The sequence below is a fragment of the Alternaria rosae genome, assembly GCF_020736505.1.
Source record: "Alternaria rosae strain MPI-PUGE-AT-0040 chromosome Unknown BKA58scaffold_10, whole genome shotgun sequence".
NCBI lineage: Eukaryota > Fungi > Ascomycota > Dothideomycetes > Pleosporales > Pleosporaceae > Alternaria > Alternaria rosae.
The window spans coordinates 1,635,674-1,649,883 of record NW_025763579.1 but is presented as its reverse complement, the minus strand read 5'-3'; the positions used below and the strand labels follow the sequence as shown (position 1 = coordinate 1,649,883).

General features: G+C 53.0%; 5 protein-coding genes across 5 annotated transcripts; 3 read left to right on the top strand and 2 right to left on the bottom strand.

Annotated features, from left to right (window-relative positions):
* Positions 1 to 1,582: 1,582 nt before the first annotated feature.
* BKA58DRAFT_449093 (homogentisate 1,2-dioxygenase) lies at positions 1,583 to 3,586 on the top strand (the record flags this gene model as incomplete). Its single annotated transcript, XM_046174298.1, has 8 exons — positions 1,583 to 1,696; positions 1,753 to 1,798; positions 1,854 to 1,960; positions 2,011 to 2,055; positions 2,170 to 2,563; positions 2,614 to 2,985; positions 3,034 to 3,328; positions 3,384 to 3,586. 8 exons carry the CDS (start codon positions 1,583 to 1,585, stop codon positions 3,460 to 3,462), a joined length of 1,452 nt encoding a protein of 483 aa, XP_046021637.1. The 3' UTR covers positions 3,463 to 3,586.
* Positions 3,587 to 3,714: 128 nt separating this feature from the next.
* Positions 3,715 to 6,900, top strand: BKA58DRAFT_393037 (RNA ligase-domain-containing protein). Its single transcript, XM_046171060.1, has 2 exons — positions 3,715 to 3,805; positions 3,981 to 6,900. The coding sequence occupies exon 2, from the start codon at positions 4,053 to 4,055 to the stop codon at positions 6,552 to 6,554; it is 2,502 nt and encodes an 833-aa protein (XP_046021636.1). The 5' UTR covers positions 3,715 to 3,805; positions 3,981 to 4,052; the 3' UTR covers positions 6,555 to 6,900.
* Positions 6,901 to 7,101: 201 nt separating this feature from the next.
* On the bottom strand, positions 7,102 to 9,501 carry BKA58DRAFT_322956 (uncharacterized protein; the record flags this gene model as incomplete). The annotated part of the gene is made up of 4 exons (XM_046167887.1): positions 7,102 to 7,982; positions 8,083 to 8,243; positions 8,399 to 8,940; positions 8,989 to 9,501. Coding segments are annotated over 4 exons (2,097 nt in total), but the record flags the coding sequence as incomplete, so codon positions are not given.
* Positions 9,436 to 10,306, bottom strand: BKA58DRAFT_48569 (uncharacterized protein). Its single transcript, XM_046175351.1, has 2 exons — positions 9,987 to 10,306; positions 9,436 to 9,923 (listed from the first exon to the last, which is right to left on the bottom strand). The coding sequence occupies exons 1-2, from the start codon at positions 10,053 to 10,055 to the stop codon at positions 9,720 to 9,722; spliced, it is 273 nt and encodes a 90-aa protein (XP_046021634.1). The 5' UTR covers positions 10,056 to 10,306; the 3' UTR covers positions 9,436 to 9,719.
* Positions 10,307 to 10,596: 290 nt separating this feature from the next.
* Positions 10,597 to 12,193, top strand: BKA58DRAFT_393031 (NADH-dependent flavin oxidoreductase-like protein). Its single transcript, XM_046171059.1, has one exon. It carries the CDS (start codon positions 10,712 to 10,714, stop codon positions 12,113 to 12,115), a length of 1,404 nt encoding a protein of 467 aa, XP_046021633.1. The 5' UTR covers positions 10,597 to 10,711; the 3' UTR covers positions 12,116 to 12,193.
* The last annotated feature ends 2,017 nt before the right edge of the window (positions 12,194 to 14,210 follow it).

Genomic DNA, 14,210 nt, shown 5'->3' with positions numbered 1-14,210 from the left:
GCCTTTTGTGGCGCAGATCGGTTTGCATCGTGAGGCGAGATGCGCGAGTGTGGCTTTGGTTGTTGTGGTATGGACGGATGTTCATGGACGTTGTAAGTATAATCGTGCGATAGACGCGTAACAGCAGCGAAGAAAGTGCTTACATTGCTGACGCCGACAGACGCGCAGTCGCTTCGCCTTGTCTGACAAGACTCGCTTCGGCATGGCAAGGCTACGAATCGGGACTGTCAATACTCTCACATCTTCCCCATGCTTCTGCTTTGGGTGTTTGCTAGCGAAGTATGCTGCGTCAGTTCTTACCACGTTCAGTAATCTATCAGCTCTGTCTGAAAGAAGATGAGCAGAGTTGCTGTGAGCTGAGCTGTTCTGTGGCACACGATCTTGCGCCGTTCGAGAACCACATAGGTAGCATTTGCGAGATCAGATGTGTGCAAAGACGGGTAAGGCTGGCATTTCAGCTTTTGATCACCATCCTCGTGCCGCACATAGGCGAGGTCCGCTCGCGGGACTGATGTCGTACGAGACCTCGCCAGTATATTGTAGGGCTGACAGCGAATTTATTGTGGCGTTGACGTGTCTGGACTGGAGTTCTGAGAAGAGCTGGAAAAGGAGTGGGATGGATGGATCGGGAAGGATCGATGTGTTGAGGGTGTGTGAGGGGCAGTTGGTGGCCTTGTTCTGGAGTGGTGAGATGTGGAGGATGCGGAAAGGTATGCGATGATGTGTTATGACTGAGGCTGACTGAGTGATGGTGAGCAGCGTGTCTCTGGTGATGAGATTACTGAGTAGCAGGACATGATAGATGGCGAGGCAGTGTGTTTACTGTCGAGACAACTACCACACAGGAAGTATTACCACGCGCGCACATGGCCTCTGGAAATAGATGCGTTGCCTTGATGCAACTTCAATATTATAAATGGTAGTATCTAGAAGGAACGCGCTACCTACGTAGTCACGAACAAGACAGTATACGCCTTTGGTGTTGAACACAACTCCAGAATCGCGACTCGCGCTTCTTCATCCACCCAAAGACTCCGACTCGTACATCCCGAAATGCTGACTACTTTCTTACTCGAGCCTTTACAATCATACCCACAGCTCCACTGCCACATAATAGCAGCGAATCGGCGTCGCATGAAGTCCGCTCTCTCCCGGCGTCGCATGTCCGTGGAGCTACCCCTCTTCGACCCTCATCGGCAGTTGCGCATCTTACTCTCAAACCAACCTCGTCGCTGACCGCAGCTGGGCATGACGACGAGTGCTCACCTCCGCTGGTTTCGGTGCCATCGGCGATTGGACAATTTCCGAAAGGATTACCAGGAGTGGGAACTCGGTCACCGGAATTGCTATGCACGATGCGGCTTCCTGCGACGCGAGATTGTGGGGTCGACAAGTGTGGGGTCGTATGAACACAATGCCATTCTTCTTTTGACGCAGGACTTTCTGGTCTACCAAACTCTCGCTCGAACATTACCTACACTATCGCATAGCACACCTGCGTTTAGTCTCTCAGTCTAATCTATTAGTCTCACACCGATCTCATACAGCACCTTCACTGAACGGTCACAACGATCGCGTCATCATGCCTGAACAGCTCAAAGATCCAAAGGAGTACCAGAATATCTTCCACTGGGCGGAAACGCAGAAGGACGGAGCGATACCTTCCTTCGGCACGAGGAAGAATGATCCATATGAGGTGAGCTGACACCGACAACTTGACATCTTGGAGTTCGCTGCTGACATGCCCTACAGTACCAATCTGGGTTCGGCAACAGCTTCGAGTCAGAAGCAGTGCCAGGTGAGGGCCGTGTACATCCGAGCTATGCGACGAGATATTGACCGATCTTTTCTAGGAACTATCCCAAAAGGCCAGAACAACCCCAGAAGTGTCAGATTCGGACTGTATGCGGAGCAGATGACCGGTTCCTCTTTCGTCGCTCCCAGACATCTGAACAAGAAGGTTGGTAGCCTGTTGGACGGGGAGTGTATTGATGCTGACATCTTGATTAGGCCTACCTATATAGGGCGCGTCCGGCCGTTGCGCACCAAGGATTTGTAAGAAACCATTTCCTGGACTTCGGCTACGTGCTTTGACCGATGGCGCGGTCAGATCGATAGCGCGTCGAGACGATGTCTGATCATTTGTCTCATTCGCTGACAAACCTCTAGACCGACCTCCCCGACAACGAAGATACCGAGTCAAACTACCTCCCCGTGAACAAGCGCGTTCATGTTTCCCCTACACAGTTAGCATGGCTTCCATTCGATACCCCGACAGACGGCGATGTTGACTTCATCTCTGGTCTTAAGAGCATTGCTGGGTCTGGCGACCCAACACTCCGCGAAGGCCTAGCTGTCCACACGTACCTCTGCAATGCGAGCATGAACAAGAGAGCGGCGGTAAACTCGGACGGTGATTTCTTGATTGTGCCCCAGCTAGGAGCTTTGGACATCCAGACCGAGTTTGGGCCTATGTATGTGCAGCCAGGCGAGATCTGCGTCATTCAGAGAGGACAGCGATTCAGAGTAAAGGTTGAAGGACCAACCCGAGGATACATCCTAGGTAGATAACGTACAAACTAGGAGAAAGAAAGTGTCAGCTGATGTTTGCAGAAATCTGGGGCTCGCAGTTCCAACTCCCTGAACTCGGCCCTCTCGGCGCGAACGGACTTGCTAACGCTCGAGACTTCTTGCACCCGGTTGCGAAGTACGAGATTGAGCAAGAATCGTGGGAGATTGTATACAAGCTCGCTGGCAAATTCTTCGTCAGCAAACAAGAGCACTCGCCATTTGATGTCGTTGCATGGCATGGAAACTACGTCCCGTACAAGTACGACCTGACCAAGTTCGTCAACGTTGGCTCGATCTCGGTTGACCACATCGATCCATCCATCTTCTGCGTCATTACCGCACCTTCGCGCGACCCCGCAGCGCCGCTTGCGGACTTCCTGATCTTCAGCCCGCGCTGGGACGTTGCTTCGCACAGTATGTGCTCGGAATTCTGCGTGCGCCGATAATGCTAATCGATACTAGCCTACCGGCCGCCTTACTACCACCGTAACGGAGCATCTGAGCTGATGGGCTTGATCTATGGCGAGTACGCGGGACGCTCAGATGAGTTCCAACCGGGAGGCATTAGCTTCGAGTGCGGTTTCGTACCTCACGGTGTCGCCTATGAAGAATTCAAAGCAGCAAGTGCAGCGCCGCCGCCTGAGATGCAGATTTCCAAGGGCGCCGTCGCGTTCATGATGGAGAGCTCGAGGATGTTCACCATCACCGACTGGGCGTGGAACAGCAAGAAGAAGCACGAGCACGACCCCAAGATGTGGTATGTATTGACCAGTCAAAACAGAAACCATGAGGCAAGGCTAATAAAATAATAGGGACAACCTCGTGGACAACTTCTCGAAGCACAAGGACGAGGTTGAGAAGATCTTGGCTGAAGGTGTAAAGAAGCTATAATGTGGCACGGTGAGGATTCGATGCGCAGATATCGGGAACGACATGCAGCGGCGGGTCCGTGGATCTTTCGGTACATCCTTCATAGCTTTTGATAGTAACACGACAAGGATTATGCATACAGGAATGATGCAAGTGTGCAAATGCGATGTGAAGGAATAGGATGCTGCTCAAACGGGTTAGGCGGCTTTGACCCCGCGGGAGTCAGCCCCTGCCACAGCCACAACCGGGCGAATGATCTCATCGCTGTTTGGACACACATTTGTCGCAATGACTCTAGACTGACCTCGACGCGACTGCGCCGTGTTGACGCCCTTTTGATGATTGTTCGTGCAGTGTAGCGCTGGTGAGAAACGCCCTTGCTGTGCTTGTTTTGTTGACTCATCGTTGCTGCGCACTTTGTCTCGACTTTTTGCTCGCTGCCTGACCGAATGCTCGCGCGTCTTATTTCATTCTCCCCGCTCTCACGCCTTTGCACTGCACCACCCACCACCTTTTGCTTACCTTCGCCTTTCCTCCAGAATTATAATCGACCGCTGAACGTTGCTCGAACTTCCCCCACGTCTTCACGGTCCTTCCGATCGACCGCCATCATGGCGCACCGCGACCAAGCACCATATGCGCCCCAAGACCCCAAGGAGATCACCAATCTGGTCCACACCCTCGAGGCGCACCAGGGCAAGAAGGGCAAGGGCGGTTTCTCCGTCAAGAAACACACATTCCCGCTCCCTAATGGCCGCACTGTCGACTCGTGGAAGATGAACGAGTGGGACTACAAGAAAGCAAATCTTCCGACATACGCACGAGGTCTCTTCACATACAAGAACCGCGAAGGCAACTACGAGATCGCTACACGAGGCTATGACAAGTTCTTCAACCACGGCGAGGTCCCGAAGACTCAATGGAAGAACGTGGAGCAACACACGCAGGGTCCGTACGAGCTGAGTGTCAAGGAGAACGGCTGCATCATCTTCATATCCGGTCTCGATGATGGCACATTGTTAGTCTGCAGCAAGCATTCCACTGGCCCACGAGGCGAAGAGCTCAGCCATGCCTGCGCAGGTGAGAAGTGGGTGGAGCGCCATGTTGCGACTGTTGGAAAGAGGAAGGAGGATCTAGCCCGCACACTCCGATCCATGAACGCGACACTGGTGGCTGAGCTGTGCGACGACGACTTCGAAGAGCACGTCCTAGCATACACTCCGGAGCAAGCTGGTCTCTACGTCCACGGCATAAACCTCAACCTACCCGAGTTCGCGACATACCCTGGCCACCTGGTAGACAAGTTCGCGGAGGAGTGGGGCATGAGGAAGGTCACATACGTTATGGAGAACGACGTCACAGAGGTTAAGAAGTTCTTGGACAAAGTCGCCGAGACGGGCAACTACGAAGGCCGCGACACAGAAGGCTTCGTCATCCGGTGTCAGGCGCGCGAGACCGAGGGTGCGCCGTATGTGGACTGGTTCTTCAAGTACAAGTTCGAGGAGCCATATCTCATGTACCGGCAGTGGCGTGAGTGCACTAGGGCTTTGATCGCCGGAAAGCCACCACGGTATAAGAAGCACGAAGCCATCACGAAGGAGTACCTAGACTTTGCTCGCCGGCAGTTTGCTCAGAACCAAGGTCTAGCCAAACAGTATAATGCGAATCACGGCATCATCAAGATGCGCGATGATTTCCTAAAATTCCGTGGAACAACCGGTGCGGATATCATCCGACAGGAGCAGCTAAACGGACCTGTCGAGAGCAAGAAGGCTGACAGGAACATTGTGCTTGTCCCGATTGCAACTATTGGATGCGGAAAGACAACGTTGGCTCTCGCGCTGGTGAAGTTGTTCGGCTGGGGCCACTTCCAGAACGACAACGTCAAAGCGAAGAAGGGTCGCGGCCAGATCTTCGCTGACACCATCTCCTCATTACTCGTCACGAACCCCGTCGTCATCGCCGATCGCAACAACCACCAAAAGCGCGAGCGCGACCAGATCATCAATGACATCTCAAAAACTGTACCCGACGCCCGCTTCGTTGCACTGCATTATGTCCACGATCGATCCAACTACGACCGCATCCGACAAGCAACACAGAAGCGCGTGCTCGATCGCGGAGACAACCATCAGACGATTCAAGCAGGCTCGAAAGGCAGGGGCGAGATTGTCGAGATCATGGAGGGATTTATGCATCGCTTCCAGCCAGTCGACCCTTCAGACAAGCCAGATGATCTGTTCGATCTCGTCATCGACCTTGACCCCACGGTCGACTCCCGCGAGAACCTCGAGACCATCATCGCGAAGATGTTCGAGACTTACCCAGCCTTGTTTGCTGGTAAGGACATGCCGACGGATCCCGACATGGACGCTGCTATCCAGTGGGCTATGAACGACTATACACCAGACTTCAAGATGGACTTATCCCAAGGTAACAAGAACCAAAGAGGCAACCAGAACCCGCAAAATGGTCAACGAGGAGCCAACGCCCAACAATCTCAGGCCGCACCGAAAGCCAAGAAAGCGCCGCGCATGGAGTACTTCTCCGTCCGACTTGACACCGGCCGTATCAACGCGATTCTCGAATCATTGTTCAGAGACAAGGACGCAAACACCGCAAGCATGTACAAGCAACTGAAGCAAAACAAGCGCGTCCAAAACGAATTCCACGTCACCCTCATGCACCGCGCGTCTGCGTCTCAAAACCAGGAATACTGGGACAAGCTCAGCAAACTCCATGAAACCGCACAGCGAACCAACACGACAGGTACCTGGGAGCCTGAGCTAGGAACGTGCGACGTACAAATGGAGCGGATAGTATGGGATGACCGTATCATGTGCTTCGTGGTTCGCCTGAACGGTTCCAGTACTCTACAGATCGAAAGTGCAGCGGGCACAACAACGGAAGAGTTGCTCTTCACGACTGTTAACCCTACTGCACACGTTACAGTTGGCACAGCGGCTCAAGATATCAAGCCCATGGAGAGCAACGCCCTCCTCCAGCGCTGGCTCAATGGCGGCTCAGGAGGCGACACTGGTATCGGCGAGATTAGCGTTCGTGGTAATCAGGTCCTTCAGGGTAGTGTGAGAGGCGTGTTGGGTCGGATGTAGGTCACCGATCCGACTGGGAATTCCGATGGTCGGAGATGGAGCAACAAGAGGTCCGCGGGCGCGAAAAAGAGAAAGAGGGCGAAGTAGAGAGGAAGGTGAGCATGCAGCCGATTATGTGCCTATGACGGGCTGGGGACGAATGGAGGGCCTTGAGAGAGCACTCTAAGTGCGGGGGTAGAAGGAGATGAGGCAAAGGCAATGGCCTGCTTAAGTCGGGTCTTTCATGCGGAGTTGCATCATCTCAGCGATCATAATATTACAGAGGAAAGCATTGAATGGGGTAGTGGATAGCATGGATACCTCGCAGACAGGTAGATGAACAAAAATGACATACTTTCAACATGTAAAATCCAACCGTCGATAGTGGATTAGAGATTTTCAATATCATGTATACGGCAATCCGACGTCGATATTGTCGTCGACCAGAACTGCTAAAAGTACACATTACCCTGGATACCGCCCACATATCAAGACCCAAGACTACGTATGCTGCAACCCCCGTTGTACTTCTATCCATTGCTCACATGCCACCACCTACCCACCCCATCTAATAAACAGCAGGAAACACGCTCGTCCTCCCCCCATCAGTCAACTGCGTAGTCCCATTAACATACGCTCCACCCTTACCCACAAGGAACAACATCAGCCCCGAGATGTCATTGATTCCACCCATCCTGCCCTGGGGTATTTGGTTCGTTCCATAAACGGGATTGAGCCCCGCTGTCATGTCACTCGGATAAGGTCCAGGGCACACGATATTACTCCGTATACCCCATTCGGATAGGAAGGTTGCCATCATCTTGCCTAGGTGGGCGGCGGCCGCTTTACTGGCGTTGTATGCTAAACCAGCGGAAACCCAGCGCATGTATGAGGCAACGGATGCGACGGTGATGATGTGCGCCATGCGGTCGTCGTCTGCATCGATGCCATTGTTGGTCGCGGTGCCGGTGTCGCGGGCGCGCGCGTTGCCTGTACCTGTGACTTTACCGGGTGTCCAGCCGCGACGCGTGTTTGCTGCTTCGAGCAAGGGGAGGAAGGTGGCTGAGACGCCGATGACGGATTGCGTGTTTATAGCCATGGCGTCTTGCCAGCCGTCGTAGCCCGAGACCATGGTTTCTGATAGTTGTTGGATGGACTCGGCTTTGTAGATGTCAGCGCCGTTTTTGGGGCCGATCACGCCGGCATTGTTGATGAGGACGTCGACGTAGCCGATTTCGTTCTGGATCGTGGAGGCGGCGGCGCGTACGGAACTGAGGTCGGTTACGTCGCAGGGGAGGGCGTGGAGGCTACCGGTGCTTTGTGAGTCGCGCGGTGTGTTGGATTGGAGGGAGTTGATGGCTTTCTCGAGGACTTCACGGCGGCGGCCGAGGAGGTATATACGCCCGGCACCATTTTGGTATAGGGCTGATGCTATGGCGAGACCGAGACCTGTGAGGATGAGCTGTTGTTCACTGCACTTTCAGCTCGCGCCTGTCGAGACGTGAGGGCGCGGGGCTTGGTGGGGTAGCTCGAAGCTTGAGTAACGTACCACTGCCGCCGCCTGTGATGACCACTACTAGTCCCTTCGCCGAGAAGATGTCGTTCGGTCTGATTGGCGTTGAGACGTCCATGGTGATGAAGTTGGATAATTCGGACGGAAGATGCAGAGAAGTGACTGGACTTTCATAGAGTAAAAGACGGACTTTCCTACTCCGACATGGAGCAACGATTGCGTCACAGACGGAAATAAGCCGCTTGCAAGAAAAGATCCCGCAGCATGCTGCGCGTAGAATTCCGATTACGATGGGTATCATACGAACCTGCAGACCTGACGAACGCCATTTCCTTGCTCCTCTATGCCAAACTAGCTGATACCCCCAATGATCTTCAGACCCAGATTATCCGCGGAGTATGCTAGGACATAGCGGCAAGGATGCCAGGCGACATGGGACGCTGGTGTCGGCACATCAACCGTGTGTACAATCTCTCCGGTGTGAACATGCGCAATACGGATCTTCTTCTCTTCCTTATCATCGGAGCCGGCAGTAACATAGCTGCCGTCGAAGGAGAAGTCAACCGACTTGATGATACCACCGGTCAATTCCAATGTCCGTGTGCATATCCATTCTTGCGTGTCCCAGAGCGAGATCAGCGCATCACCTCCACCTGCTGCCAGGTATTCGCCGCTGGGTGAAAGCGATACCGCGTAGCATGCGGAGGTATGAGCGTTGAGTGTGAGGGCGTTCTCGAAAGACGGGTACCGAAGGCTTCTGACGCTGCCGTCACCAGCGGTTGTGTAGAGGTGGTTGCCGGACCAGTCGAAGACGCATTGGTTTGTTTGGAGGACTTGTTGGTGTTCGGAGAGGATGCTTAGGGTTGATCGGTCGATGGTGACAAGGAGATTATCCTAGAGACTGTCAGTACGTGTCTCGTGCATGGCTATGGAGTGTATAACCTTTCTACCTGCCACCAACTCATTCCCATCCGGCGTCCACGCCAGGGTGAATGGGCACTCGCCGACCTTGACCTCGCCTACACTAGCCTTGGATCGTATATCCCAAAACCTGACCATGCCATCAGAAGTAGAGCTCGCGAGCTCATTCTCGTTGATTGGGTGAAAGGAAACGCGTTCTAGGGCTGCTGTCGTATTGGGCGTGCGCAATTCGGTCGAGTTCTTAGCATTCGTCTTCTCCGGATTCCAGATGCGCAGTGTCCTATCAGCGGCACCTGTCGCGATGAATGTGCCCGAGGCATTCCATGATAGTGTGCGGATGTAGTGCGAGGATGATACGGCGTTTGGGCGAGGACTATCTTGGTACACGGATGTCTTGAGCTTTCGGAAGTGCTCGTGGAAGGAATCTGATTTGATCGAGCGCGCGCGTATCGGAGGCGCCATGTTTGAAATACGACGTTTCGCGCGACTGGTGACGGGGTGGTAGTACTGCGACGGCGAAGTTTGCGGTGTGTTAAAGCTCGATTGCGAGAAGCTCAAGCTCAAAGCTCGCAGGGACCGTGCTCTACGAAGTCCAGGGTCCTTCACGATACTACTTCAAGCAATGACGTACGGACACATCCTTTATATCGAGACATTCAAATCGTCGCGGCAAATTATTTTGTCGCATGTGAAGTTGACAGCATTGCTCGTTTGTCGTTATATAATTTCATTTAAACAACTGCAGTAGCCATCTACTCCTTCTTGCTCTCGGCACCCTCCTTTTGCATGCCTTCGCAGCCGACTAGGTTTCCTGCCTTCTCCTCGATACCACCCATTCCTTGTTGGCTGGGGTCGCGGTTCGCTGATGCTGCCTTCATGGCGTCCACCGCTTGCTCCTTGTCTTGCACGCCTGATGCCTTCCATGGCTCACTGCCGGTGACGTTTCCGATGGTCTCCTAGAAGGAAGTTAGCTCCTGGCATCATTCTTGAAAGAGCTTGAGAAATGAATCGTAACGTACCTCGGCGGCGCCCTTAACATATTGGGCGTGAGAAGAGACGAGACCGGGGTTGTTTGGTGCGGCGGACATGTTGATGTATGTGCTAGGTGTGTGGAGGATCGATTTAGAGGTATGTGTACAGCGATTTGAGAAGTTGTAGATGGTTGGTAGTCGTAAACAACTTGCGCTGGAAGTTTGGCTACTATATTGAGTGACGGTTACGTTGACGTCATCGAGCACATCACATGGCGACGCGCTCGAGCTCGCGCGTAGGCGTAAGCATTGGACCCTTCTGCGGCAGCTCTAGTTTCAGTCTTATCCTGACTTAGGTTTCTGTCCACTCGAATGGAGCGGCGATTCAGAATATAGCGTCGATGGACTCTATGGCTCGCATCCTTTGCCTACGCGTGCTCTGGACCGAGGCGCCGCTACATCACTCGAAAGTGCCGCGTTTGACGCCTAAGGCATCGATTTCATGAACTGCCCCTTTGAAGCGTGATATCTTTGAAGATTTAGGACTCCGTAGCCTTTTGCGACTTGAGCACCTTCTGGTTCAGGCAAGTTGCAGATGTACCTCGGCAACTATCTCCATGCCAAAAGATACTTACAAATCAACGGCATTGCGTGCTCTAGCACAGGTGGCTTGAACATTTCTTCTAGCACCTTTTTCACGACTAATATATACTTTCCCATACTCTTCTCATGCAAAAGTAGTCGACCCAAACTCTCATACTCGACACCTCAACATGGCACCCCAAGACTATAACCAAGGCGTCCCAGGCCTCCCTTACTTCACCCCAAAACATTTGATCTCACCAGGAACGCCCGCTCCAAACACCAAGCAAGATGGCACAACACCGACACTCTTCACGCCCCTAACCATTCGCGGCACCACGCTCCGCAACCGCATTCTTGTAGCGCCCATGTGCCAGTACAGCACCGCATCCTCAGGCCCCACCATCGGCGCCCTAACAGACTATCACATCGCAACACTCGGTCACTACGCCCTCAAAGGCGCAGGTCTAGTCTTTATAGAAGCCACCGGTGTCCAAGCCAACGGCCGCATCTCTCCAAACTGTCCCGGCATATGGAGTGATTCCCAGATCCCCGCACTACGAAGGGTATCAGACTTCATCAAGAGCCAAGGAGCGCAGAGTGGTCTCCAATTAGCGCATGCGGGACGAAAGGCAAGTACATGCGCGCCCTGGATCGCCGGCGAGCAAAAGACACAAGGTGGAAAGCGTAAAGTCAGCGTAAAAGCGGACGTTGACGCCGATGGCTGGCCAACGAATGTCGTTGGACCCATGGGCGGCCAAGAATGGGCATGGGACGAGAAAGCCGCAGAGGACGAGAGTAGCGGATACTGGGCCCCTCGTGCGCTCAGCGAAAAGGAGATCAAAGAGTTAGTACAAGACTGGGCCGACGCAGCGCAAAGAGCAGTAAAAGCTGGTATCGACGTGATCGAAATCCATGGCGCGCATGGCTACCTGATCCACCAATTTCTCTCACCCGTTACAAATCAAAGAACCGATGCCTACGGCGGCTCCTTCGAGAACCGCACACGTCTCTTGGTTGAAATCACCAAGGCCATTCGTGCCGTCATCCCAGACAGCATGCCCTTGTACCTCCGCATCAGCTCCACAGACTGGATGGAAGAAACGGATCTGGGCAAACAACGCGGCACCTGGGACGTCGAGAGCTCGATTCGCCTCGCGAAGTTACTTCCGGGTCTTGGTGTCGATCTCCTCGATGTGAGCAGTGGAGGAAACCACCCCGATCAGCGAATCAACATGTTCGATTCCAAGGACTACCAGATCAAAATCGCCGCACAAATCCGTAGTGCGCTGAAGAAAGAGAATCTCAGCCTCTTCATCGGTGCTGTGGGTCTTATCACTGAGGCGGAGCAAGCGAGGGATATTGTTGAAGAGGGTGGTGCGGCGACGATCGCACGGATCGGGGATGAGGAGTTGGCGAAGGAGGCGAAGGCTGCGGTTAAGGTTACGGAGGGGAAGGAGCCATTGGCGGATGTGGTGCTGGTTGCGAGACAGTTTATGCGGGAGCCCGAGTGGGTGCTCAGGGTTGCCTGGCAGTTGGGGTTGGATGTTGCGTGGCCGAATCAGTTTTTGAGGGTTAGATTTCCGAAGCTGTAGGATACACTGGTGGAATGCCTGGGTAGTTTAGATCCCCGGTGGGGCAATGCTAGTTATGAATCTATGGTTGTACCAGGCTGTCGTAAATATTTTCGCTCATGTCAGTATTGCAGCGTCCCGTTTTGGAGGTCGATAGAATCGTTCTTCGGATGTAAGCGCTGACATGGAGTGATGCCGTCATGTGTAGCCTTGGATTGCATAGCCGCCACCATGGGGGGGGGGGGGGGGGGGTATCATTAGTGCGACTCTGATGTAGCAAATCGCACCGCAATCAGTTTGTGCTGGTGGTGCCAATAGTCTCACGAAGTATTGCCGCCCTGGTACCACCACGAGTTTGGAAGTGAGGGGTTACGACCGAATCTCAGTCAAATTGTTCACCTGCACATATCGAAGTTATATCACTAACATCATCTCCGCTGGTAGGCACTCACACACATTGTCGCCAGTATGAGCAATCCTCACCATACACCCTCTCTTCCTCTTGCTACATTGGACTGGTTCTATTTCCCACGGGAAGACACAGTTGCGAGGCTACCCACAGTTTCACAGATCAAGCTTTGCGAGGCTTGCAAGGCTTTTCTCCGAGGCGATAGAACAGACTACGTTGATCCAGACGGTTGGGAAGGCAGAGTTCCACGGCCCAAATACGTTCATCACAATGACGCGAACTCTTTTCAGAGAGCTCTTGAGCTTCCCTGTGACTTATGCGTTCGGCTCCACAAAGCCATGAGATGGACCTATGGTATTACTGTCTCTATGAACGCGATCCCTGGTGTAGCTGACCTTCCGCTAGTACTGGGAAGTCCTGGGTATCCCTATCCCATAGGACCGACAAATTACAGCCTGGGTATAGCTCGTGAAGGACCTGCAAGAGTCAAATTTGAAAGCGGAGCTCATACTGCATCCGCTGATCTTGAGGCGTACGAATGTGAGCGAAGCATTCTTGGGTTCATTACACATCATTGCCGGGTGCTGATTTTTACTGTAGCAAGACCTGAGTTGCATTTCTAACATGTTACCCATAACACAGGCGATGACGAAGCGATTTCGTGGCTCGGAAAACAGTATCACAGATGTCGAGAGCTACATGCTAAGTGTCAACATCTGGCTCCTTACAACGGCTTTATGCCAACACGAGTACTGTACGTTGGATCCACTGAAGAGAGAGTTGCTCGACTTTGTGAAGGAACCGATACGGTCGTTGGAGCGGGCGACACCGTGCTTTCACATTGCTGGGGAACGCATCCACAAAGGGCGGTGTTGACGAAGCCCACTGTGGATATGTTCGAAGAGGGAATCCCGTGGTCCTTGTTATCTAGGACGTTTTAGGACGCGATCACCGTAACACGGAAATTCCAAGTCCAATTCATTTGGATCGATTCTCTGTAATATCTTTCCACTGACATTGTTCAACATCGTTGCTAACTTCATGAAGTTGTATTTTTCAGGATGATCTTAGCGACTGGGATTCTGAAGCAGCCCGCATGCGCGACGTCTACAGCAAAGCAGACTTTTGTATTGCCGCGACCGCTGCTGAATCCGGAGACGTTGGTCTTTTCTTTGATCGCGATATCCAAGAGCTCACGCCGGTAACGGTTGCAGCTACGTGGTCAGAAACCCAGGACTCGTCTGAGTGGCCTACTCCAGGTCCTTATTTATAGGGTTCCGTTCCATCATCCCAGATGGCATCATCTACAAGTCACCCTTGAATCAAAGGGCATGGGTCGCTCAAGAGCGTTTCCTTGCACCAAGAATTTTGCACTTTACGCAAGCCTTGCTTTTCTGGGAATGCTGTACTTCTTTCACAAGTGAAAGCTACACCAAAACCAACATTGGTCCTGGTTTTATCCAACCATGGTTCGCACCTACTTGGAGTTGGGCCAGCACGAAAGATGACGTATCTCCTGTTGCGATGCTGAAACTTGATGAGTCCCCTGCAGAAGAAATGGCAGCAGTCAGAGATCTCCATATTCCAACATCGCACGTTGGAGAACTCGGGCTATTGGTCCTGGAATGCAGACTTATTCCAGCCAGCGTCCGTTATACAGAAGAGAACAACATGGCCTTCTGTACCATGAACAGGGGTATTTGGCCT

What these genes read in the sequence shown, in the direction of transcription:
- BKA58DRAFT_48569 (XM_046175351.1), bottom strand. Translation starts at nt 10,055, where the DNA reads ATGTCCGCCGCACCAAACAACCCCGGTCTCGTCTCTTCTCACGCCCAA. An exon ending in ATGTTAAGGGCGCCGCCGAG is followed by an intron (nt 9,924 to 9,986) that starts GTACGTTACGAT and finishes ACTTCCTTCTAG; the next exon opens with GAGACCATCGGAAACGTCAC.
- BKA58DRAFT_393031 (XM_046171059.1), top strand. Translation starts at nt 10,712, where the DNA reads ATGGCACCCCAAGACTATAACCAAGGCGTCCCAGGCCTCCCTTACTTC.
- BKA58DRAFT_393037 (XM_046171060.1), top strand. Translation starts at nt 4,053, where the DNA reads ATGGCGCACCGCGACCAAGCACCATATGCGCCCCAAGACCCCAAGGAG.